The sequence below is a fragment of the Mchenga conophoros genome, linkage group LG6 (genome assembly GCF_057382185.1).
Source record: "Mchenga conophoros isolate Kocher_MC1m ecotype Shallow Benthic linkage group LG6, M_conophoros_male_GT1.1, whole genome shotgun sequence".
In the NCBI taxonomy this organism is placed as follows: domain Eukaryota; kingdom Metazoa; phylum Chordata; class Actinopteri; order Cichliformes; family Cichlidae; genus Mchenga; species Mchenga conophoros.
The window spans coordinates 32,452,046-32,478,585 of record NC_140531.1 but is presented as its reverse complement, the minus strand read 5'-3'; the positions used below and the strand labels follow the sequence as shown (position 1 = coordinate 32,478,585).

The following is a 26,540-nucleotide window of genomic DNA, read 5'->3' as shown; positions in this document are numbered from 1 at the left end:
GAAGAGCTCCCCACACCATTACACCAACAATCTGAATGTTGCAGCAGAAATTGAGACTCATAGGAAGGCAAAGCTGAAAACAAAGCACCTCTTGTTTTGCCTGTTACTCACATAGCCCTATGCAAAACAATCTCTGCAGGTGTGGTTACTTAAAACAAATACTGTGCTGCACACCTGCTTTACAAACTGTTCCCATGCGTTATACATTCAATGTATTCACAGAGTTTGTGTAAGATATGACACAGATCACACACAAGAAATTTTTTCCCTCATTCTTTCGTCTTGATAAAATAACTGAATTTCAATTGTACATCAGAACATCTCGACATCATCAGTTCACATGTTCTGCATTGAGGTGATGATGATAAATAACCCCTCAAATAATATTACATTGAGGATAACTTTTCTTATTCTAGTGCTAATTACAGTTTTTAGCTAAAGTGCATTATCAGATCAAATTTACCAGGCATAACTCCTTGAATTTTCTTATCTGTCACATAAATCCATAAAGTGATTGGATGAAAATCACTTTCAATCAGCCTTCATCTTCTTTAACTCAAGTCTAGTTTCTAAATCTTCCAGAATTAATTAAACTGCAGATAAACAGTGGTTGGGAAGTTATAACTGGCTGCTCTGCAATAAATCAGAATTTTAGTGCAAGTCCAAAACTATACTCTTGCTCTTTGGCAACGTTTGGACTCTTAGATTCTTAAATCAAATTTGATTAAGGCTAAACCAAAATTTCCCAGCATTACTGCACATTATCTGGATTAAGCACATGTAACTTAAAAACTGGGCTAAGAACTGCAAGATATATGTTAAAACTTTATTAAGATGCTATGTCGTAGATTCTCCAAGAAATGGCTGCAGAAATCGCCTTACCATCTTTTGTCTTTCAATTCTCATCTGATCATTTCTCCCATATGTCCCTCATTCTTTTCTGATTCTCCCATCATTTTCTTCCACAGACCAAACACCTCAACATTGATTGACGGCAGTTCAGAAAATGGTCCTAAGATGTTTTCTGACCTTTTGATCTCAGAGGCCATCCTGGCCTTCTTCTTGCTTCTTCTCCTGGTGTGGTTCCTCAACCGCGAGTTTGAGATCAGCTACCGTCTCCATTACCATGGCAACGTCGAGGCTGACAAGCACCGCACCAAGATCCAGATGATGCGAGATCAGGCTGAGTGGTTACTCGGCAACATCATCCCCATCCATGTCGCTGACCAGCTCAAGGTTTTGTTGCCATTTAAATGAACTATTAAACTTGAACTTAATCCTCTAAATACTGATCAATAAATAAACATTTTCTTGTTTTTTATTCTTTGTAATCAACCATTATTAAGCAAATTCTGGCTAAATACAGCAGTAGTAGTTTTATCAGTTAATGAGCAAAAAATGGCAGTTGTGTTCATTTACAATGAAATCTAAATTCACCCTGAATCTCATGTATACACACGTTCAAACTATTGACTACAGTTGAAGATAGTTCTCTCTTGTGAGTTCATTATAACGTGAGCCTCTTCTCTCCATATATTTCAGGTGACCCAGAGCTACTCCAAGAACCACGACAGTGTGGGTGTGATCTTTGCCAGTATTGTGAACTTCAGTGAGTTTTATGAAGAGAGCTACGAAGGTGGAAAAGAGTGCTACCGTGTCCTGAATGAGCTGATTGGAGACTTTGACGAACTCCTTCGCAAACCTGAATTCTCAAGCGTGGAAAAAATCAAGACAATCGGGGCCACCTACATGGCTGCGTCGGGACTGAACGTCGAGCAGATGGCTGAGAATGAATCGGATTCTCCGCATGCTCACCTCATGGCCCTTTTCAACTTTGCCCTTGAGATGATGGGAGTCCTGGATGATTTCAACAAGAACATGCTAGGCTTCGGGTTCAAGCTCCGCATTGGATTTAACCATGGTCCCCTGACGGCAGGGGTCATCGGCACCACAAAGCTGCTCTATGACATCTGGGGAGACACAGTAAACATTGCCAGTCGCATGGACTCCACCGGCGTGGAGTGTCGGGTGCAAGTGAGCGAGGAAAGCCATGCTGTGCTCAGTGCCATGGGTTTAGAGTTTGACTATAGAGGTACTGTGAATGTTAAGGGCAAAGGTCAAATGAGGACTTTCCTTTACCCAAAAAGTGGGGAAAGTATATACCAGGATCAAGCGGAGCAGGCTGTCAGAATTGGACCCTCGTCCGTGGTATTACCTGCCAGTGAGACTTCAGTTGCCCAGCCTGTGGCTGCCCCTTCCACCTCTTCCACTCCTCCCTCCTCCTCTCTTTCCACACTCTCTACTCAACCCCAATATGCTGTAAGGCCTCCAGAAGTAGGCCCTGAGCCTGTCTCAGTTAAGCCCACAGAAGTGAGGGAGGAAGGATATAGGGACGCTGGACAGCCCCCTGCCACAGACGTTCACACCCCTCCTCATTCTGAACTAGGCCCAGAGCCCAGTTGTACACAAGGCCCCTCCCAGGTGCAGCCAGCTCCTCTCGCGCTTCAAGAAGAGGAGGATGAAGATGAGGAAGCGAATGAGCTAACTAAACTCAATGAGGAGTTTTATGCTCGCCTCTGATCCCTTCTGTCTCCTCCCGCTGTCTTCTATTCCTCTTACTGCCCCCAGCTGCTGCCTCCCCAGGACTGATTACCGATGTTGGCGGGATGTCTTTTCCTTTAAGCAAGTGTCTTTGGCATGGAAGACAGACTGGTCACGTCAAAAACAAAACCAGTAGATGCAGTGGCTATAAGATTGTACTTGATGTCTTTCATGGGAGTGTTGCCTGAGTCCTGGGGCGGGTTTTACCTGTGTTGAGCACAGCAGTTTATGATGGCGAACAAGCTGAAAAGGGAAAGAGGGATCTGTTGATGTTGTTGTTGTTGATGCTTTTGTCATTAAGTGCCTTCAGGATTAGAACAGTGAACAAAAATATGAATACTGAACAAGTTTTAACAATGTTAGACTACAGAATATGCTGTGGTTTCTTTTTTCATGCTTTTATTTTGAATGCAAGTATTTCTTACAGAAATCATTATTGTCGTGCCATATCAACTGTTTTAACTTGATCAAAGTCCCGACCTTACTTAAGGGAAAATTATTTTAGATTTTATATAAGTGCCAATGCAGAATGACAGGCGGAGCAGGAAACTTTGGGAAGAATGAGGGAATCACATGAAGCAGTGTTAATTTATGTATTGTGCTTTGACATCAGGGCTTAATACAGTATTCATTTGTGCCAGAGTCTCACTTTCAAGGGACATGCAGGCTGCAGAGATTTTAGTTTGTGTAGCAGCTCAATGCACATTTTAAGCACAGGTCTTGCACAGTGTTTTTCTTTTTTTCGACCACTTGTATTCAGTAGTTATTACCAATAAATAGCTTTTAAGAAACTTTAAACAGAGCTGAGAGAATCAAAAGGACAATAATCAGATAAGGGACTATAGATCTGGAAGAAAGGTGGTTTGAAAAAGTGAGACCATCACAAATGCAGGAAGGCACTTTAAATATAGTGGGATCTGTCTTTCAGGTATTAAACGCTCACCTCTCGCACACATGTCCAATTTTACAGGTAGTGTAAAATTGTCTCGATGCGAGCTAGCTGATATTTCAGCTTTTTCTTTGATCAGAACCACTCCTGCTTGGAAGACCAAATATCTGTCTGGTGATATTTTGTATTTTTGTTTTGACCAAATGAAAAGAGTGAAGAGGAAGTCAGCAGCGTGTTGGCCTGTCTCCGAATACAGCCACTCTCCCATTTGCTCCTACTGGAATCCTGATAAATAGCCAAAATACAAGAATCACTCATTCAAACTACCATAAATTGAGTACTCCCATTTACCGTACTAACATCCACACCAACAACACAGATTTCACTCATTATTAATTATAAGAGAGTCCTAATATTGCTGGGAGGTAGTATGATACTTGCAAGTATTGGCAGTATTGGCAGCTTTAATGTTGTTTTCATTGGAGTCAATAAGTCAAATGCAGAATATCACCATTCCTGTCTTCTGATGAGGTGAGCGCTTGATACTCGAAGGATTTCAGGTGAAGTATAACTTTAAATGGGACTGTGAGGGACAGTCACTGCGTAGTTCTTGGTCAGTGATGGGGTGGTCCACAGGCTGTTGGCGTGGGTTTAAATTTAGAGATGAGTGACAGTTTCCACAGTACTGTGTGTAAAACCTCAGACTCAAATCTTGTGACTTTTCTTGAATTTCCGTTGCCTTCATTGCTAAAAGAAAAAATATATATAAACAATGGTCAGCCCATCCGTGCAAATTACCCAACAGATCATTGTCGTCTGCCTTTATCTTTGTGATTTGCTGTTGAAAGATTGGGACGTATTACCTTGATCCTGTCAGTCTTTTCACCAATCAGGGCCTCTACTGAATCAATAAAATTGTGCCACTTTAATTGAGTGATTATAGGTGCAGTGCAGCCTAATCTAGCTGATTGTTTGTGGTGCCTGAAAGTATGACTGTATTTTTTTCTTTTTTTTAGTTTTTGGTTTCCAGAAAGTTTTTTTTCTTTCATTTTTTTTTTACCAAGCTGTCATTACGCAGAGGATAGATTGTGATTGTATATTTGAGAAAATTAATGGTCATTGTGTTCAGGTTTTGTTTCTTTTTTTGATAAATTCCAGATACTTTTTTTGTGCTTCTTTCCAGTTCTTTCCTCCTGACACAGACCAGCCATCTGGAAAAGTGTGGTGGTGCTCCCATTAAATCGCTTGCTCGTTTTTCTCTTTCCTCACTTCGTGCTTTGTCTTTTCTCCTGAAAGTACGTGTTTCTCTCTTATATTTCCTAAGTGTGTGAGAAATATAAGGTTTTACGTCAACTCAATCATATAAAAAAGATCGAAATGGGGACAGTTTGCTATTGCCTTATCCATAGATTATTCATTTTCAGCTTTCACCACCACGTTTAAAAAATTAGTCAGCAGTTGGGTTAGATGGACTTTCTCTGTTCACATGCAAAAATGCCAAAATGACAAGAAGGATGAGTTATGTAGCTGTCGGGACCTGTAGCAAAACATGTTTATTTACCTCTTTCACTAAGCTCTCTGGACGTACACAGCCTGTGCCTTTTGAATGTGGACTATGTTTAATCATAGCATCAACTTTCATAATCGTTGCAGCATTAATACCCTGAAAATCCAAAGAGTTTTCTCCAGAAGCCGTCACTGCAGACGCTGAAATAGTTAAACGAGTCCTGCTTTTGTTGCCCAGAATCATTACTTTTTGAAAGATTTACACTACTTGTACATTTTCTCCACTTGCTCTTGTTTGCCAAATCTAACGAAGCATAGCACACAATGTAACACAAATAAAGGAGAATATCGAGTATCAGCTGTGAAGGAAAGTTCACCGTCTTGTTGCCTTGCGTTGTTAGATGATCTATGGGATTTTCAGGCCATGTGCCTGCAGCCCTACCATGCACAGCAGTGACACTAACTAGCCATAGATCTGAGGTGGCGTAGGAAGAACTCCACAGGTTTGTGGGTACACATCCTCTCCAGTAGCACTAATCTGTACACACACATATGAATAAAATATTACACGCTGCTGACTTATGTGATCTGGGGTGCAGTAGGGGGAGATGTGTGTGAGTGAGACTTGTTTGCATGTGAGTAGTTTCCTTCTTTGCTAGTCTCCCTATTTTTTGTTTGACTATACTGTCATCCTATTTCATTTCAATGTCATTCTACATATATGTTAATTATTATGCATATATTTCCAGTATTCAGGAAATTCAAATCACTAAGCTTTGCTCATTACCTGAATACTGTCCTTCTTTGACAGTGTATTTATAAATGATTTGTTTCAGTTTTGGCAGAAGCTAGTTCTCCCGTTTTAAAAAAGGATAAGTTCATGGCATTCAGTCATCTCTTTTTTTTTCTTTTCCTTTTGGAGAAGTGTGATTCTGCTTTATGACAGAAATAAGGGAAATACATAAAGGCATAGAGTGTCAGCACTTAAGCATCACATTGTCACTCATTTTAAATTATGTCAGCTGCACGTCTTTTCATTATAATTTGCAAGTAAATTCTACCCGTATGTGTTCTAAGTTACACTGGGACAGATTTTAAACAGTGTTGTTTGATTTGAAATGTATTTGTTTTATGTTCATGAATGAGATGTATAATGTACGTTTTGTGCACATTACCCATGTATCATTTATCAACACGTGATAGTAATCTGTACACATTTGCACAAAGCACTCAGTGTTTGTACATATGCAGTTATTTTGTCACATATGATTTTTTTTTATACATGTGCATGTGTCAGATTCTGTCCAAAAACAATGAATAAGAGACACGTATTATCAGATTGATTTTTGTGTGTGTGTTTGCTTATGTGTGAGTTATATGACTTTATTCCTCTTTTTTTTCAGTATGAGAGAAATAAATCTCCAAGCAGAAAGCTTGGACTGTCTAGCATACTGTAACGTGTAAAGTCACGTGGAGTTGAATTTCTGTGCATATAATGAGTGATGACAGACTGTACTGTCATTTAGTTTTGTATTATTAAAACTAAATAAGAGGTGAGGGAAGCAATTTAGAGATTCTCAAAAAGGCAACATGCAAATTAGCCAGGTTTTAGGGAGGATTAGGCCTAACCTAAAAGGTCTCAAAATTGGAGACAGGGTTGTGATCTTCATCAGCAGCCAGCTGATGACTGAAGTTGGGGCGCAGTTTATATTAACCAAGTGCATTTTAACTGCAAGAAGGTATGTTTTAATAATTTGTTGCAAACTGTTAACAAATTTAAAAGAAGGTTAGTAAAACACGATTTCAAAAATGACAAATAAGTGGCTAGAAACTGACAACTTTTAAGTATTTTTTTTATTGTAGACGGAAAAACTCCTATATGATGCAGAGATTCATATTTTTCCAGTTATTAAAGGAAATTCAGATCCTTGAAATGTACATTTCATATCTAATTTCTTTTTTCCAGAAAAAATTACGTGAGTTTGTAAAAATAAGGTAAAATATTTAAGTTAACATCTTAAAAAAGATATTTTTTATTCATTAATGTATATATTTTGCCCCGAGTTTACAAAAAAAAGATGGGATCAAATGGGTTGTAAAGTGCATGTGTGAATCACTGGTTGTGCTGTAGCGCCCCCAGCGGTCAGCGGTGACGGTGTTTTCACGTAGGGCGTGAATGCGCGGCCCCTCCCCCTCTACAGCCGATCTGGAAAAGAAAAAAAAAACTTTTTTGTACCGAAGGAATCAACAGCCGCCATCTTGTCGTGGCTCGGAATTAGGATTTCGGTCCAACACTGGGTTTTACGTAGAAATCGAGCATCCTTCCCGTGATATGACAGCGGCCTTCTGCCGAAAACGAAATCGTAATATCGCTTCGGAGACATTTTGTGCGAAAAAACGGGAATTGGATTGGTGGTCGTCGGGCAGAAAAGCTCCGTATATCTGATTTCCCCTTCAGAGTGCGGTGATTCAGCCCCTGTCGCCGTTCGGGAGCAGTATTGTTTACCGTGGGCAAGCGGTGAGCAGATCGTGACTTTCGAAGAGATTTGCAAAAATACGGCATTTTTATGCAATTGTGCATTTTTGTGGAGCTTCGCGCGATTTTTGCATGAAGAAATTTGACGTCACGCAAAATGGGTACTTTGAACATCTAGAAATTACGACTTTTCTCCCGGAATGCAGCAATCCACCTGATTTAACTGGATCGTCAGTGTGAGGCTCGATTTTTACATGGGGAATATTTTATTTTGGGGTATTTAACGATAATAATGTGGGTGTTGGGTGTTGGATTATCATGGGGTGAATGGCGGTGGCGAAGCGGGGCGCTATTGCATCTCTTTTAAAAGACACTGACTCTCACGGCGAGGAGTAGCTAAACGCTAACAGTTACTTTAGCTGGTAGCAGGCAATTAGCTAGCTATTAGCCAGTTAGCCAATGTTAGCAGGCTGTCAGCTTGCTAACGTGCTAACCGGGAAGGTTTTTGGTGATTGAACAACTTTCTACTAATAAGCTAATCAGAATCATCAACTTAAGCGACCGGCCAGGCAAGATTTCAACTATGGCTGAAAACCTGCTGGACGCCGGACCTCCACTCTCTAAGCGGCCGAAGCTGAATTCACCTGCACTGTCAACGTCTGATGGACAAGGTAAAGGCCTCGACACTGTCGGCACACACAAACCCAAATGTAATGAACATTTGCACTGAAACTTCTCTTTTACTACTTGGCATTAAATCAACCAATGCCCGTGTAGCAACGTTACACGTTATCCAGTCGGTTGATTGTTCTTTCGGTAGCAGTTAATGTGGTTTTACCGCAGTGTTGTGGTTTCATTCTGAGGTGAGCATTTACTGCACCTACCCTTAATACGCTAATGCCAGTCTTTTGGTACACTCTCCTTAACTTCTGCAGCAAACCTTAACACAATACGATCAGCAGAATAACTAACTTGAGCGTCTAAAATGGTCATGGCTACAATAACTGTAACTTTTGTTATCTTCAGAGGTGTTGCATTAGCTTTGCATTGGTCTACTGTAACGCTTTCGTTAGTAAAGAGAATTTGATGGGTCATAGTTTAAAAATCAAAAGACTAAAATAATAATTATTTCTCGAATCAGGTGCAAAGTGGTATCTTTTGTGGTAGCCTGATACTGCATTAACAGCAGGTACACATGGCGTGATAGACTCACAGAGGTAACCTAGGCCCTAATTAGCTTAATTAATATTGTCTTCAAAATCACAAATCACATACGACTTAATGCCAATGTTTGTACACCTGTAAATTCTAAGTCTGACAATGTTTGCATCTATTTCCATTTATTTCAGGTACGATTTTTGGTGTGTGTAATCACCAGTCAGAGAAAACGGTAAATGTTAACATTTAGTAGTGCCCACTTGGTTCAGCTTGTGGCTATAAAACGAAGTGTTAATAGGCAAAAAAACAACAACCCAAAAACCTAGTCTCAATGGCCACTCCATCTATCCCTGAGCAAGCCTACATAGCCACACTCAGTCTCGATGGTGCTATTTTCCTTTAACTCACTGAATTCTTGCAGAGAGTGCAGATAGGGTTATAACGTCACACATCTCAGCAGACGTGTGCCCTGCTGAAAATAAACGTGTAGAAATGCAAGATAGAAATCTGTATGTGTGCTCTGAGTATTGGAATCTGAGTGATTAGGAAATGTCTGTCATATTTCTTGTAATTGGAAAGCAAAGATTGGGGATGCAAGTTCCCACTTGGCCCTTAAAAAGTTCATTTGTATTATAAAACAAGACTAGTGCTTATTTTAAATCAACTTTTTGACTTGTTCTTCCAAACTTTATAGCTGAAATTATAAAGTCATCTGGAGACTTAAAAAAATCCCTTGAGTAACATGTCTTTTTTCTTTCACCTGGTAGATTGTCCCTGCTTGTTTTTGTTGAGGTGGTTTGTGAGCCCTCAGTGAAAACCTGAGTTATTGCAGCACTCTTAACTCATCTGCTGTACTGTGTGGCAAAAGTGGAGTAGCTGAACTGCATTTCTGCAGCGCTCGCTGTTTCTGTGATGGGAAAATGCTGCTCCTGGTATGAAGATACAAAAATGAGTTGATTTCATATTTTCACCATAATTGGAAAGTAATGTATGCTTTACCTGCAGAAGCACCCCCAATTAGAGTTAAGCTACGGCTCAGCAATTAACCAAGTATAATTTCAATTCCAGTTTTTGTATTTCAGTGAAAACAAAGTGTTAGGGATAAAACTAATTTTGACTGCAAAGCTCTCTCTCTTATCTTTCTCCTGTGTGCTGTACATCAAGCACAGACCTTTCATTTATAGTGCATATTTTTGCTGTTTGGTTCACTTCACGCCACAGTGACATTTTAGCTGGAGTCCAGCGTTAACCAGATCTCTCTAGAGTAGTTAAAAATCTCATTGTTTCCATTGGTGAACTTGTTGAATGATCATTAGCAGTTACTTTTGTCACTGTATCACTCAAGGTCCTTCATCTGGTCTGTTTTCTGTGCAACAATTGCACTTCCAAACATCCCCTGGGGATTTTCCACAAATTTACAGGCTTTACAGTCAAAAATACCCATTAGTCTGGACGTAAAATGTATTATCAGACTCCCATGTGTCCTTTCTGCTCCCTTTACCCATTGTTTTGATTTTATTTATTTTTTTAATTTTAAACATATGAAAGGCTTCTGTGAAAATACACTGCATCCAAAATCTTTTTGATGTGGGTAGAAACTCTGGCTTACTGTATTAATCAAAGTCATCTTTATTATGATTTTTGCTGTAATCGAGGCACATTAGGTTCCGATGTAAAAAGTCCTATTTGTTTAGCTGGTGTCTTGTATGTTTGCTTTTTAACCAAGAACTGAAACTTTAGAGCCCAGAAAAGAAACATTAAACTAATGTGTTTTTCAACTGTATCGTTTACAGCGTGTGGCACATTAACGTCTTGAAAACAAAAGAAAGCTGTTTTTAGTGTAGATGCTATTAAGGGTAGCTGTTGGCCCTCTGTTAGTGAAGTGCTGCTGTTAAGCCTTGAGCGGAGCATTTTTGTTTTGACCACCTTTAGCGTTTTCGAGACCAGACTTGGCTTGCAAGGAGCGAGTTTAACTGTCAATCTATGTGATTGATAAGTTGCTAACTAATGGGCATGTCCTGGATAATCCTTCTTTCTGACTCTTAGAGTGACCATAATTTACACAATGAAGTGACTGAGCCCTTAAAATGATCACTAATGTATGTTCACTGGGAAAGAAAGCCATGGGATTTCCTTTTTCTCTTCTGCCATATATAAGTGGACGTCTTTTGCAAGTTTGGGGTGTCCCTGCTAACCATTAAAAAGAATCAAGGCACTTTTGTGTTGGCTTTACTCTCACGGTTGCTCTTTTTTCCGGCTGTGGATTAGGGAAACGAGACCTAGGACAGCAATGTTTAAAGTTGGGACATGTGTGACTACAGATGTTGAAATGTGGTTACTACTGCTAGTTGGCTCCAGAAATATTAGCTGGGTTAAATGCCGTCTAGCCATTGAGTAGTGCTGCACATTTCTGCTGCTAACACAAGTAACAATAATCACAGTAGTTTAGAACCATATACAGTGCAGAATAGGTTCAATATAACGATATATATCGGATGACAATATGAAAACGCCTATCATTTCATATTACGCTATCGTTTGTTTCGTGGTGTTGCAAAATAAACTGTTTTCGGCAATATTGTTTTCATCGTTTTGATGGTCACTGTAGAAATTCTTAAAGTTCTCTCTTTTTTCTTCTATTTAATATAACCACACTACGGACGGACAAGCGACTGTTTTTATGCATTGCCGTTAGCAACAACGACGGTAAAACCATCGTGTGTCTCCACCGTCCGCTTGTTTATTTTCCACATAAACCTTTCACAATAAAGCTGAAGATCCTGTTGAGATTTTTCAAAATAAACTGAATCACGTGAAATAGTATGCAGAGTGTTTACGGACGAGAAGCTAAAAAGAGCCGTCAGGTGCTTAAAAAAAATAAACCTTAGAACAGGCTTTTCCCCGCAGCACACTGTGTAATAAATACTCCCAAAGAAAATTGCGGCTGGTTCAACTTCATGCACTTCATGCAAGTCGAGTTGCCCGAAATTCACAGAATTTACAGAAAATGTAAAATTTTTGTGATATGTATCGTTGTTGGGATGATAAATGTTTTATATCGACATATGAGATTTTGGTCATATCGCACAGCCCTAGTGCAAAAGATATTTTAAATTTCCTATGATAGGGATTTGTTCAAAGCGGAAATACTCATTGAGCAACAAAAGTATGTTTACTTTTGATTCTACATTTGTTTACACTGTCATTAAAGGCATTACATATATAAACTGCCAAAAAAGGTGTATGGCTTACTAAATTTGTGGTATTTATTATTTGCTGACTTTAAGCCCAGCCTCACAGTCTGCATGTAGCCAGAAAAAATAGTTTTCCTGTGTCTGTCATTTGCACATGTGCCTCATTGTGTTTGATTTTGTCAAGTCTTCAAGAAGACCTTTCAGGAACAATGGCAGTCACAACATCAGTGATTATAAATTACAAGAGCTATCACACATGACAGAGCCACCACATGTCTGCAATCCATCAATAAACCTGCCACACCCCCTCTTTATACTTTTTGCCAGTTGCAGTTGGGACTCAATGGACCCCCATGGGACAGCGCAGGGCAGCAGTAACATCAGCTGTAAATTACTGCAGATAAAGAGCTGGCTTTCCCTCTTTGATGACAGTCATGCCTGGAGCTTTATATGCAGCACCCATCTGCCCTAACATTTGGCCTTTCCTCTTTCCCTTTTCCTAACATATAGCCTGGCTTTTTGTATGAGAAAAATAGCCAAATTTTAAAACGAAATGAAAGCATTAACATACGTTGTTGTTCTCTTTGTGATGTCTGTATGCGTGAGCAGTCCTATTTAAACCTTTGTAGCAATGGGAATTGAGAACCAGTTCCAGCTGAGATCAGATTCCAAATTGTTCACTTAATTGCAATTATATGACGCTGTGTGTGTGTGTGTGTGTGTGTGTGTGTGTGTGTGTGTGTGTGTGTGTGTGTTTAATCACCGCTGGCATGTTTTCTGTCATACAGTGTAAAATTATGTCACAGTTATGGTGATGAGGCTTTTCCACACCTAAGATGAATGGTAGTAGTCTTTTTTTTTTTTTTTTTTTTTTTTTTTTCTTTCTCTCTCTCTCATGCAAAAAACTGGCTAAGATGAAAAGTCCAGCCTATAAGCAGAATTAGTAATGGTATTTGTATTGGCATTATCCACACCCTCAATAACGGCAGCTGGTAAGGAAACAAGACCAGAGTATCGCATGGTATGATTTAGTTTTGTTTCACAGCAGATAACAGGTCAGAAAGACAAATGAGTTAAAAATGGTTTTAATAAAGAAAAACATTTTTGCAGTTCAGTGAGAGGTAGAACATTACGAGTAGTCAAGTTTTTTGTGCACTTGGGGAGTTGTGTTTTTTTTTTTTTTTTTTTGTTTTTGTTTTTTCTCAAATTGGTGGGGCAGAACAAACATGAGCCCCTGTCTTTCTATTAAGGCCATCTGTTATCCTCCTCTTCTACCCCTTTTATTCACAAAAAAATGTGGTTTTGCATGCACTTTATGTGATCTAATCTTTTGACTATTTTTAATGAAAGAGCAGGGTTTTTTTTTTTTTGGTTTTTTTTTTTTAATTTCATTGTTTAAGATTCATAGTCACCATGTTTGAATTTTTTAACTGTGCCCTGTGGATTCTCTCACATTCTCTCTATAAATATGTAGGTAGGTTGGGCCTCAGGATATCTGTGTCTGTCTTAGGTTAGAAAACCTGAAATTTGCGCTGAAACCTAAGAAAAATTAGTATTTGGTACTCGTTTGCGTCTTAGTTCTGTTTCAGTTGTCAGTCAAAGATTTGTCAGGGACCTCCCAACCCCCAGACGTCCAGTTTCTTGCTCACTCCAAATGGCACTTCTAATATCTAAAAGGACAGGCGGTAAGCTTGCAATGCAGCCACTGATTGAGGCATTTATGCCTGTGCCTTGGGGCAACCAGAGAAATCATGAGAGAAAGATGGCGAGGATCAGCAAAATGGTTAAAGGCAGATGAAGGGACTTATTACCACCAACCTACTGCTTTTAGCTGACTTAATAAGCATCAAAAAAATGGGCGACATGGTATTTTAAACGCCACTCATTTCTCATGTCTGTGCTTGTATTTAAGCTTAAACAGACCATTTGACTGTTCTATTTTTGCTCATTATACTTGGAACAACTTTAGCTTCATGAGGTAGAGAAGAGTTAGACTGAAGCTCAGTATGTGTTTTGTGTTTGCAGAAAACCTAGAAAACTAAACTAAATCCCCAAGAGGAAGTAGGAGTACTTGAGGAGCTCCACATGACTATAATTTTACCAATGGATGATGTTTCTGGTTGTATTTTCTTAAGAAAAACAAAATCCACAAAGTTTAAAGGTGAACAATACCATCTCTTCTTGCTGATTCAAGCAAGCCAAACTAAAGAATGTAGCTGTGTTAATGCGATGAGGAACACAAACAGTACAGATCACTGGATCATGTTGCAACCACAAACGAAATAATGAGAATGCATTTCTAAACTGGGTGCAGACTTCAAAAACTTGGTTTCCCCTGTTGTCATCAAATCTCCCCCAAAGCAACCCGCCTAGAGGAAACAAACCTGTGGGTCAGATGTCATGTATCCAGTTGCAGATTCCATGCAGGTGTAAATGGATCTTAACTGCTGTTGCTAAATTAGTCTGTTTAAAAAAAAAAAAAAAAAAAAAAAAAAAAAAGGGTCTGTTCACCATAGATGAGATGATGGTATTTGTTAAAATGGGGAGGGAAGAGAAGTCTTCCTGTTACAGATCCACATTCACTCCCTACCAGAGACAAAGCTGAGTGTGCTTTAGATAGAAGTTCAGCATTGACCAATCATCACCTGCCGCTCTATATTAAAAAGCCAAAAAATAAAATGATATATTTCAGAGTTTTTCTGGCACCATTTGGCAAGGGAAGCAACATTAAAAGTCTGGTTGACTAGTTGCATGCACACTTATTGCTACTGCCTCTTGGGATAACTTGCTAGCTAGTTAATGCATTTGATTTAATAAAATGAAGTGTCATTATTACTCTTAAAATCGTCTTGGCTGTACTCTGCTGTTTTTTACTTTTCTCAGTATGTTTGTGCTTGCCTTCAATGTAGAACTGGTGATTTCAGCTACCAGCACATTTTCATACAAAGGAGGAAAGACACATCAGATTTTGCTTTAAATGACAATTCTGATATGGCTGAGTACTAGTGGTGCAACGGATCAAAAATCTCACGGTTCGGATCGGATCACAGTTTTAACTCACGGATCGGACCAATTTTCGGATCAGCAAAAAAGACAAAATTTTAACATTTACTTATTAACTTTTTAAGTATTTTTTACCTATTAAAAACATTCAACTCAAGACTCATTCCACGCAATTATATAAAAACAAATTAAGGTGCAATATAGGGCAGTACAGGGCTTTATATCTACCACTCCGCTGTGATATAATGAGCGGTCACGGTCACGTAGCTTTCCGTTGACCTGGAGGTCCACCCGTTTTTAGTTGAGCAACAAAAGATGCGTAGGACAGTTCAGCCATAACTTTAAACTTTTCCTGCTCATGCATGCCTGGGTACGATCTCGTCACTGAAGTGGACGCGCAACGGGATATCATAGCGTGGCTCAAGCACGTTCATCATAGTTTAAACCCCTTGTTTTGCACAACGGAATACGGCCTCCCGTCTGCAGCTAAACACCCCAGTAGCTTTTGAAATAGCTTTAGCCCGGTCGGATTGGGGAACAAAGGGCTGCTTAAATGCCGCAAACTCCTCTGCTCCTCCACTTGGACCGCTAGCGCTGGCCATAACTATCGCTGGCCATAACTATCGCTGGCCATAACTATCGCTGGCCATAACTATCGCTGGCCATAACTATCGCTGGCCATAACTATCGCTGGCCATAACTATCGCTGGCCATAACTATCGCTGGCCATAACTATCGCTTGACAAACTGACCACGCGCACCATACATATACTTTTTTTCCCCTTCTTTTTCAAATCTTTGGATCACGTGCGTGCCGAACCGTGGAGTGGGATTGGTTCAGATTACGGATCAACCGTGATCTGTTGCACCACTACTGAGTACTAAATTCAGCAAACAGTTATTTTCATATTTTCTGTTTTTGATTTGGCACAGGCTCTCAAGGTGGACTGTAAACAAAGCTATTGCAGTTTAACTATTGTCTGTAATAGAAGTAGTCTTGTTGGATTTAAAAATGTTTTAAACTGAAGGTCTGTAACTTTTCTTGACTATTTTTTTTTGAGTGTCTCTGGCCACAATCAGTATTTATTTACTCAGTGAAGTAATTTTCCTCTGCTGTTCTTTCCAACTGTTGCAATGGCATACTTTCTTGGAGGATTTATTACTGCAGAAAGGAAACCTAAAATAAGAGTCCCTTTCCACTATTAAGTGGATTTGTTTTGCTATCCACCATATTATATTGAGCAACAATTAAAAGAATGCCAGTAGCAATGTTGCACCTGTCCCTCTGAGAGCAGACGCACATGGCTTTAGGGCAAGATGACAGAAATCTCCAGGCGGGATCACTGCTGGGGCTGCTTTTGTAGATATTTATAGCCATCACCTCAAGACAGTGGCCAAAGGGGGGCGGGGGAGAGAGTGATAAAGTCAGCTATGGGAGGGTGTATGAACGACTATGTGAAAAGTTGACACACTGATTTGTGTGTATCCACTTTTGAGTAAATCACACATTGTTTCCCGAGTTACGTGTTTTTGTGTTCATATTTGCACTCATGTAAGTGACCCTTCTTTACCTGTGGATGTTTTTCTTCTGCCTTTGAGACAGTGAAATGATATGGAAAGTGAAATGTAATCGACGTTCCCATGTGAATTTTTCGATGAGAATTCTCCGGATGGTTATCACATCAATTCGCACACTGGTTCAACTTTATGCAGACTCTGTCCAAGGGAGCTTTTATTGTAAGGTCCGATTTAAACTTTCACATTCCTACATACAGCTCCATGGATTATGTCTGAAGAAAACTTCAGGGCTGCAGTGCATATGTTAAAACGGTTAATGCCCACCTTCCCCCCTCCTTACGGTTGGGGTTCCCCAGACTGCATGTGGCCATACCCAACCAAAACATTGCTTTGCATTTTTGGTATCCAGCCAACACGCTTAAGGGCAAGGTTACGGTGTGTTTAGATTTCCATTTTGAAATGAAAAATGCAATGCCAGGCCTTAGCGTATGTAGTTGAAGTGAATACAGCTGCTTGAAGAGCATCCATGTGCCTGCCTGATAGATGGCATGGGCTGAGAGGAGTGAGAGAGGAAAAGATGGATTGTCCCTTCAGCCTCAAACAAGCTTCCTCCACATGGAGCACCTGCGTGCCTGATGCTAGGGACAGACAGCGAGCTAGCAAGGGAGATCTGCAAGCCTGTGTTTACTCAGGGAAGTGTGTAGGCCAAGTGCCCTCATTAAAGTCGGGATCCTGACTGAATCTCAATGAAGACATCCAGCAGCAGTGCTCAGTCCTGTAGCATTAAGGTCTTGTTCGTCTTATACTGAAAAGTGATTTGCTTAACAGCGCCTTTCATACAGTGACATTTCTTGGCTTCATTACTTTCAGTTGCACAAATTCAGTAAATTTGCGCTTTTGTGGAAGAAATTGTCAGTTGCATACATTCCAGTTATGTCCTCCACTCTTTACAGAAGACCAACAAACCGCTCCACAACATGCTTTTGAAGAAACAAGTTAGCCAAATAAGATTTCAGGTAATATTTCTACTCTCGTCAGGCACGTTGTACTGAATAGGCAAGTTAATGTCACTTACAGAGGGGAAATGAAAACGGGAGAGCTGCAGTGTTCAAAGCTTGTTTCTTTGGTGATTTTGTGCCGTTAGGTGAACTCGTGATCAAGGCTGTGGAAAGTGATCTTGTTTCAGTTTGTCCAGAGAGTTGATTCTTCTTGGTGATTCAAAGCTGTAAGGCATGCACAGCTCCTGTGCTTTTGTCACCATCTTAATCACTAATTCTCAAACAAATCGTGGCTCCCTAAGCTCTCACCATTATGCTCACAGCTCTGGATGGTGTGACACAAATATTCCTACGCCACCCAGCAGGAACCCCGAGTGCTGCTGGATTCTCTTGTCACACTGTGTTTGTCAGCCAGTAGCGATGCTTTATCACGCTTTATGCTTATTTTGTCTTGCACTGCAAGGGACAAGGCCACAGTGGGACAAGGCCAAGGCAGCAGCATTTAGCATGTTGGCTCATTAATATTTCATAATTAGAATGTTTGTGAACACTTGGACTGAGTCCAAGGGTCAACTGAGGAGTAAGAGCCCTTTTTTCTTTTTTCAAACACAGCAGGATTTTTCATGGCTCAGCCTTTGGGTGGTGACTACAGTCCATTAACTAAATGTATTGAATCTGTTATTTGATAAAAATCACGTTCCCCCCCCCCTTTCTGATCATTTGATGAGCAAATGCCTCTAATTCTCATAAAAATGAAAACTATAACTGACAAAAATGGTTACAAAGTTTTATTACCATGCTGGTAGGGCTGCTCAATCGAATTTTAATCTCGATTACGATCTGGGCTTTCAGCGATCATTAAAAATGACTGAGCCGATTATTAGCCCCTCCCTCGTGCTTTACTCTCACGCTGCTCCATGTGGCAAATCGAGCGCACCACTGCATTTCGAACACGTGTCACAACAATTAAGAGCAGCGGTCCCCAACCTTTTTTGCGCCACGGACCGGTTTATGCCCGACAATATTTTCATGGACCGGCCTTTAAGGTGTCGCGGATAAATACAACAAAATAAAACTAGTACCGGTACCGGAAATTTTTTTTTATTCATAACACACGTGAAAAGACCAAAGAAAATGGAGTTAACGATAAAAACGATAACAAAATAACGCTGAAAACCGATAAAAACCCTGAAAACTACATTTCACACCTGAGCCTCAACTCTCGCGGCCCGGTACCAAACGACTCACGTACCGGTCCGAGGCCCGGGGGTTGGGGGGCCTACTGATTAAGAGGACCCGAGGGAAGCTCGGAAAGCTAAGCAGAAGTTATTAGGGCTGAACGATTATGGAAAATAATCTAATTGCGATTTTTTTTTTTTTTTTTGCCCCAATATTGCGATTGCGATGCGATATGCGATTATTTTTTAAGGTCTTTGTCTTCTGTATTATTAAACAAAGACAAGCAATACATCATATAGTATGGCCAATACTATATTACATTAATTTTAAACTGTTCTTTCCTGGAAGACAGACCTCTGTTATGATGACATGAGGTGATGCATGAATTGATGACTGACATTTTTATTTAACTTCTTCAATCACAACAGTATATTTGAACATACACAATAGTTTATTTTTAGCTTACAAACATCTGAGCATAAAGTGCTGACAAGGAACCCTGGTGTAAACATTAAAATGAAAGTCGGTACAATGTGCAGATTGCAGAAATATACATAAAAAAAATCAGTGGCTTTACCACACTCAGTTTTTCGACATCTGTGAACTACTAGACAGTCATTCAATTAAAAAATAATATTAAATAAATAAAACTAATAAATAAAAAATACACACATCTTACTGATCTCTGCAGTCAGTAACATTACACATAAAGTGCAAACATAATAGCAATTGTATAAACACACACACAAACACGCCTTTAAAATTTAAAGGCGTGAAATTGGACGGTCTAGCCTTCTGATTAGCGTCACCGCTGTCTCGGTGGAGTTTAATAAACTCGGCCGTCTGCTTCTTGCTATCTAAAATATAACCAGACACTGGTGTAAATTCTCGACTGTCTCATACTTCTGTTTAATAAGTTTTCTGTTTGACGTTTAGTCAGCTGTGTGAAAACCAAGGAGGAACCCACCCGGGGGATTAATAAAGTTTTATTTTATCTAATCTAATAACTTTAATCTCAGCCAAACCGATTTACTCACGAACAAACAAAACACTGAAAAAAGCCCAACAATAACATTTTTAGGTTGTCTAAGTGACTTATATATTACGTTTAACCCGAGCAGCGAAACTCCGCGGTGATCTGAAAATGATGTGCCGGGAGTTGTGCCGTTCTCGGCTGCATCAGTAACCCTCGAGCTCCCGGCTAGCTGTCGAGCTGGTGGGTAGCAGACGCCTCTGAAAACGTCGAAGCACTTTTGCAAATATGGGATATCTTGATAAACCGAGCAGATATTTGATGTTTACACAACTACTTTCTCGCCTGAAAATATGTTAAAAGTTTATTTTGTGACCCAGAAAGATTAGTATGAGTAATTTTAAAACTTAGTAGCGGCCGCCATTGCTGGAAACTGGAGTTTGGCTGGGCCGCGCTATGAATTCTGGGATATGGTAGGCCACGAAGGACACACCCGACCCATCCTTCAAATTCGGGGAAAAGGAGGACGCATTTGTCGACTACATTCGGAGGAGTCTATGAATTTGGACAGCCTTCGGCGCGTCGCTGTGACGTAATTGGTCTACAAATGCGGCCTCAGGAGGATGCAGCCCATGAATTTGGACATGTCCAGAGTATAATCGCAGCCTTTGCGGTTAGAAAATTGCACTTGATCATGTCGCGATATTATCGCAAATGCGATATATCGTTCAGCCCTAGAAATTATCTGGAGAGGAGAGTGACTTTATGGGTTCGCGGAGTCGGACGTGGATCAAGTAGACATAGTGTGTAAACTTTGCTACAGTGTCGTAGCTGTACCACAGAGCAACACTGCAAAGTTCACTAAACATAGATGTTTACATTTTTCATTTATTTTTTATATTGCAAACATTTGCACTTTTAGCAGTATTTGCACACTATTTTATATTATTTTTTGATAATCTTTAAAGTCATTATTCAATACATTGTTATTGTTAAATAAATGTCGTCAAATAATCGAGATCTCAATTTCAGTGAAAATAATCGTGATTATCATTTTTGCCATAATCGAGCAGCCCTACATGCTGGCTGTTTTTCTGCTGTGGTTGGAATGTTTATGGTGGGGACTCAAAACTGTTAAAAGGTAGAAAAAAAATCTTCCCACTGTCATGTGTTGCATTGTAGAATAAGTTGCTAGCAGTAGATAAGATCTAGATGCTCTGGTACTCAGTGATTTGAGTACAGGCTTATTTGAAGCAGAGGAGAATGAATGCTTGGCACTGAGTCACATGGTTGTATAAAACATTTTGTGACATTTTGCTTCTCTATCCCTTCTCATAGATCTTGGGTCACTCTCCTGGGACGATTTGGAGAATGACCTTCCAGATGAGTTGATCCCCAATGGAGGTGATATTAGCCTGATGGGCGGGATCCCTTCAAATGGTGGAGCAGCACCTGGAGCTGGCGGACCAGGAGGCACTCAGTCAGGACTTGGCGGTGGCAGTGCCTCTGCCGTCCCAGATGCAGCGGCCAAGCACAAGCAGCTCTCAGAGCTGCTTCGGGCTGGTACTACTTCTAATATAGGCACAGTTAGCTCTCAGCCAGGCAGCATGGGGCCACAGTTAGGAGCACCACTGGGTAAGAGCCCTCTTGGCCAGGGCTCCCCCAACAACCACCCGTCCCCTCAGGCCCAAAAAGCAGGAACCCCAACTGGAGTAGCAGGACAGAACAACAACAACAATACTGCAACTATGGGCTTAAACACAACTGGGTTCAGTCAGGCCATGATTAACAACAACCAGGGCCATACTGGACTCCTGAACCAGGGAGGGCAGCCGCAGCCTGGGCAAGTGATGAATGGTGGCCTTGTACCTGGAGCTGGGAGAGGACGTGGGGCAGGGGTAACAGGCATGCAGTACCAGGGACAGACAATGCAGGGAACTGCAACAGGACAAGGAGGATCAGGTAGTGCATTGGCAGAGACGCTCACACAGGGAGGGCAACAGATGGGAGCTCACACTACCCTCAGTACTGCTCAGCAAGCAGGCAACATGAACAAGGTGAGTGACACTTATTTTATTATTTTTGTTTGTTTTATATCAAGTGTTGGCACATGTAAATTGTGAGCCCCAAGTATTTTTTTGGCACACACGGGATATTTCTCTGGCACTGATTTTTTTTGTTTGTTTGTTTTGTTTTAAATTGCATTGAAGTATTCATTTTTGATTAAAGAAAAGGTGTGTTGGAACAACTTTAACACTGGACACAAACTAGGTGGTCACTCATTGTATAGGCGAAGTCGAAAAGCTTGTTAATGTGGCATTTTTGCATCTTGTCATTCTGGGCCCAGTTTATGCTGTGATCCTCTATTAATTGACGCTAACATTTAAGCCAGTAAATTATTTTGTAAAAATTTTAAACTATGCGGATGCCGGATTTGTTGAGCCATGCACAAATGTTCGCACTTATTTGGGAGTGAAAGCAACATTATTGGAAAGCAACTAGAGCAGGGCGATATGGCCAAAAATATTTATCACGATATATATTTGAAAATTTGCGATAACGATATAACTGACGATATAATTGATGCGAGACAAAATACAACTCCACAACATTACTAGCGCAAAAAGACAACCTTCCATTTATTTTCACTTAAATAAGAAGCTGGTTTTTATGTACATTAAAGCTTTATAAAAATGTAACAGTGCAAATGCAAATTCCTTGCTGAAAGTTTAACCAAAAGGCATTTCCAGTAGAAATGGGCTGACATATCCTGAGCATAACCATGTATAATATCCACTGAAGTTAAAAAGAGGTGCTTTGCAACATTAAACTGCAGTGTGCAGTACGTATTTTTCGGACCATAAGGTGCACGGGATTATAACGCACATTAAGCGAAACAAAGCAGTCAGATAAATCAAACTTTATTAAACTCATTCTTCTTGCTTCCTCCACTTCTGTACCATTGATTCATTAATGTTGAATTCTCTGGCAGCTGCTCTATTCCCATGTTGTTGCAGTATATTAATGACTAACCTCGTATTGTGGATGGATTATCTCAGTTGTTCTCCTGACTGAAGTTTGGTCCGTTTACAGCACCCTGCCATGCGATTGCATTTGTCTCTAATTATCAGGAACTTTAACGTTAACTTTTATAAGTGGAAAAGTGTTAGTGTTCGTCCTCCAGCTTCCCTGTTTATGTTATGCTAACATAGCTGTGTCGCTAGCGATTACGTAGCACATCATTATATACCAGCTAGCCCAACTTCAGTAACCCTACAAACGTCACTGCTGTTTAGTTTTCTGTCTTCATTTATGTTGGAAGTGATAGCAGAGCTGTACGTTTGATTTTTTTTCAGAAATCTCTCAGTCAGAACATGCTATATCATGCTTAGGTAACTAGCGAGCTAACTTCCGCTAGCTTCCTGCTAACTTCTAACTCTGTTAAATGTAATAAATTTTGTTTTAATGGATGCCTGAAAGTTAAACTTCATAGTTACACCTGGTAAAGCAGCAATGCTGATCGTTTTATTAAAGATGAAAGAATTTAGACAGTTTTTAACGCTCAGTGATGCTGCAGTGTTCGTTTGAACTGAAGCATACGGAGTTTAGGACCCAGATTACTCCCAGATTTAAGAGCATCTTAGTCCGACAAATACGACAATAACGACGGCCGCTTGCATGTTCTGCAAAAAAATGTGCTTTGTCGTGTATCTGACGGACAAACACCAAACCAGTTCCACATCACTGAAGTTGCACCATTTTTACAAACCAATTCTGGTTCATCTGTTTCACTCAACAATCGGCCATGTGCGTATGAAAACAAAGGCACTGCGCATGCGCGTTTTACTCATATTCTATCGCGATATTTCATTTTCCTATCGTTGCCTAACATTATACCGGTATTACCGTGAACGGTATAATATGGCCCAGCCCTAAAAGCAACGTCCTTTTATGTGATCACCTGGCACAGCTTTAAAACTGTGCTCATGGAGTAAAAAATTTTTATTTTTATTTATTTTTTTTTTTTTTTAGCACTACAGTGACACAGCAGAAATTAAAACTGCTGTTTGAAGTTTATATTGTAAACAAACAAAGGTTTTGTTTCTCCCTAAATATGACATGTAAAGATCCACCACAAAACTATGTTAAATGTTCTGCTACCTCAGAAAACATCTGTTTTAAAGCATTTTACATGTTTGTGCCTTTCTCTTCAATTTTTTTGGCACATACTTAAGATCTATACTGTTAATTTTCATTAATAACCTTTTGGATAGAAATCACATTTAAAAACTCCTGAAACAGCTTTAATTAAATTGAATTGAAATTGCTGGGGGGGTTTTTTTCTTTAATTCCTTTTTTATATGTTTTTGCTAGTTATCAGTTTGACCTGTCAGTGCTAATTAGGGTGATTTTTATTTTTAGAATCTCATTCACAATTTATCTTGTGAAATATGGAGAATTGTTCAACTTTCCTAAAATTTGTGGCAGATCCTAACTGAAAAGGAACTAGCATTAAACGAGGTCTATGAAATCATGTTTTTATTGCATTATATTTCAGTTCATTTTTAATATAAGACATCTTACATTTTCCTTATTGCCCAATCCCATTATAAATGTTGTTTTACTTTGCTTTGTGTAGCAACCTTTCATAAATGGCAAAGTTACAAATCTAGACTCGTGGAATTAACAGCTCGCAGTAGGACAGGGCAATATGGCCAAAAATATTCATAACGATATATATTTGAAAATTTGCGATAACGATATAATTGACTCGAGACAAAATACTTAACAACTCCACAACTTTATTAGTGCAACACCCCCCCATCAATGTATTTTCACTTAAACAAGCAGCTGTTTTTTTATGTGCATTAAAGTTATGTAAAAATTTAACAGTGCAAATGCAAATTCCTTGCTGACAGTTTAACCAAAAGGCCGACATATCCTCAGCATAACCATGTATAATATCCACAAAACTTCAAAAGAGCTTATAAACACGGATGATCTGATATCCTCGTGTTGGTGTTGTTCCCAGACCATCATGAAAATGTTGTTCCAGGTTCAACATTGCAAGTGACCAATCACATTGTTGTGACGTTATTCCTTTGCGCGCCAAGCCATTCGCCGGTTTTTCCCGAAGTCGCAAAAGTATGACGTCACAACATCTGATTGGTCACTTGCAATGTTGATCCTGGAACAACATTTAGTATGATGATCTGGGAACAACACCAACACAAGGATATCAGATCAACCTTATAAACACACACAATGCGGTAATATTATGTTGAAGCACAGTACGTATCACTCCGCGAGGCTCCTGACTACGGTAGCCGTAATGCCCCAGCAATCCATCAAGTGGTGCGCCTTCGTAGCTTACCAAAGTCGTACTAAAACTTTTTTTTAATTTTTTTTTTTTATAAAAGATTTTTGAGCGTCGCGTACCACATAAAATCGGTTCGGTAATAACGGCGGCCCGCTTGCATGCTCTAACAAAAGAAGTGCTTTGGTCTGCATCTGCCGGACAAAAGCCAAACCAGTTCCACACCACTGAAGTTACATCATGTTTACAAACCAATTCTGATTCATCTGTTTCATTCAACGATCCGCTTTCGCCCTTATTCTCCGTCGCCGCCATGCTTTTTCCACCATGTGTGTATGAAAACAAAGGCACTGCGCATGCACGTTTTACCCATATTCTATCGTGATATTTCATTTTCTTATCATTGCCTAACATTATACCAGTATTACCGTGAACAGGATGATATGGCCCAGCCCTAGCTCGCAGTTATTCTCAAATGATATAGGACACAGTTTGATTTGCATAGACAGTTATTTTGAAATGCTTTTTGTGCATCTGAAAAAATTACTAGAGCTTAGCTTTATATATAGCTTTTAATTGGCTGTGTAATGAGATGGAGATTCATCTCAAATGACTTTTTACATTCACTATAGCAACACACCAAAGCTTTTGTTATCATTGATTAGGAGCTTAATTGAAGCCCCTCCTCAACACACACTCTGTGTGATGAAGGTAGGCACGAGTGCATCTGTATCTATACACTTCGCAAGTCACGTTTATGGTTCATCTAAACAGTTCTTTCTTCCAGTCCACTTGTTTATAGCACTCAAAAATGCATACTCCACTGTTGGCAGGGAACTGGTACACTGCTGTCAACTGTTCAGTTGTTGTTAAGATTAGTCTAGGGATGCATAATTATGTGTGTGTCTATGGGAGAGTGTCATTTGCGGCTTACACGTACACTTGTCACCAATGTGGTTTTGCAGGAAATCACTAGGAAGCCATCTATTTAACTGGCTGTGTCAAAGCCAAGACACCAAATTTGTTCTTAACCACAGCACACATACACAGAAGCTCCAGTCTTCTGAGAAGAGACTTACTGAGATAGTGAATGTGTGTCGAGTCATTCCCAGCGTCTGTAGACACGATTTAACCACAGAAACAATTAAAAGCTGATGTCGAAGTAACAGCGACGGGGCTGTCAGCATTTACAGAAACGGGCCTGTTTTTTGTGTGTATGCCTCTGTCAGGGATTTTTCCTGCACAGATTTTGGTGCCTCCCACAGCCAGTTAATGCCAAGAAAAACCAAAAGCGTCTAAATGATAGCAATTGAGACTAATGTAAGCCGGGCGTTGCTTCCAAGCTGTTTTCGAAACTGTTTAGCGTATCCCAGTTTTATAACTAAAGTCATCTGACAGAGTCACTATTCACATGTTAAAAAAAGCCTAGAATGATCTTTGATTTCATAATTTTGTTCTGAATCATTATTTTGCATGAGAATACAGATAAAGCTACATGTTGCTGAAGCTTCCCGTTAGCAGCTACACTGACAGTTTGTAGCCCTCAGGTCAAGAGCTGAGGTTACACAGTTAACTGCTTCATTTGTCAAATGCCAACTTTCTGGAAGGGGAAAACAGGAGCTAAAGTGGAGTGGTGTACACGGAGAGTCCACGGATATTCTGCAGGTTTAAATATAACCCAAAAAGGTGGTGGGGTTTTTTTGTTTTTGTTTTTTTTGCTCTAGCTGC

The 26,540-nt window shown here is 39.9% G+C and overlaps 2 protein-coding genes across 5 annotated transcripts in view; both read left to right on the top strand.

Annotated features, from left to right (window-relative positions):
- adcy9a (adenylate cyclase 9a) overlaps nt 1-6,333 on the top strand; it is a 51,843-nt gene extending 45,510 nt beyond the window's left edge. For both annotated transcript variants that reach the window (XM_085277475.1, XM_085277474.1), the window contains 2 exons: nt 969-1,236; nt 1,543-6,333. In XM_085277475.1, the coding sequence (XP_085133601.1) occupies nt 969-1,236; nt 1,543-2,580 (1,306 nt within the window). In that variant the 3' untranslated portion in view covers nt 2,581-6,333. The remainder of the gene's footprint in view (nt 1-968; nt 1,237-1,542) is intronic.
- Nucleotides 6,334-7,224: 891 nt separating this feature from the next.
- crebbpa (CREB binding lysine acetyltransferase a) overlaps nt 7,225-26,540 on the top strand; it is a 47,764-nt gene continuing 28,448 nt past the window's right edge. For 2 of the 3 annotated variants that reach the window (XM_085277472.1, XM_085277471.1), the window contains exons 1-2: nt 7,225-8,143; nt 20,834-21,552. In XM_085277472.1, the coding sequence (XP_085133598.1) occupies nt 8,056-8,143; nt 20,834-21,552 (807 nt within the window). In that variant the 5' untranslated portion in view covers nt 7,225-8,055. The remainder of the gene's footprint in view (nt 8,144-20,833; nt 21,553-26,540) is intronic. The other variant, XM_085277473.1, reaches the window with a different exon arrangement.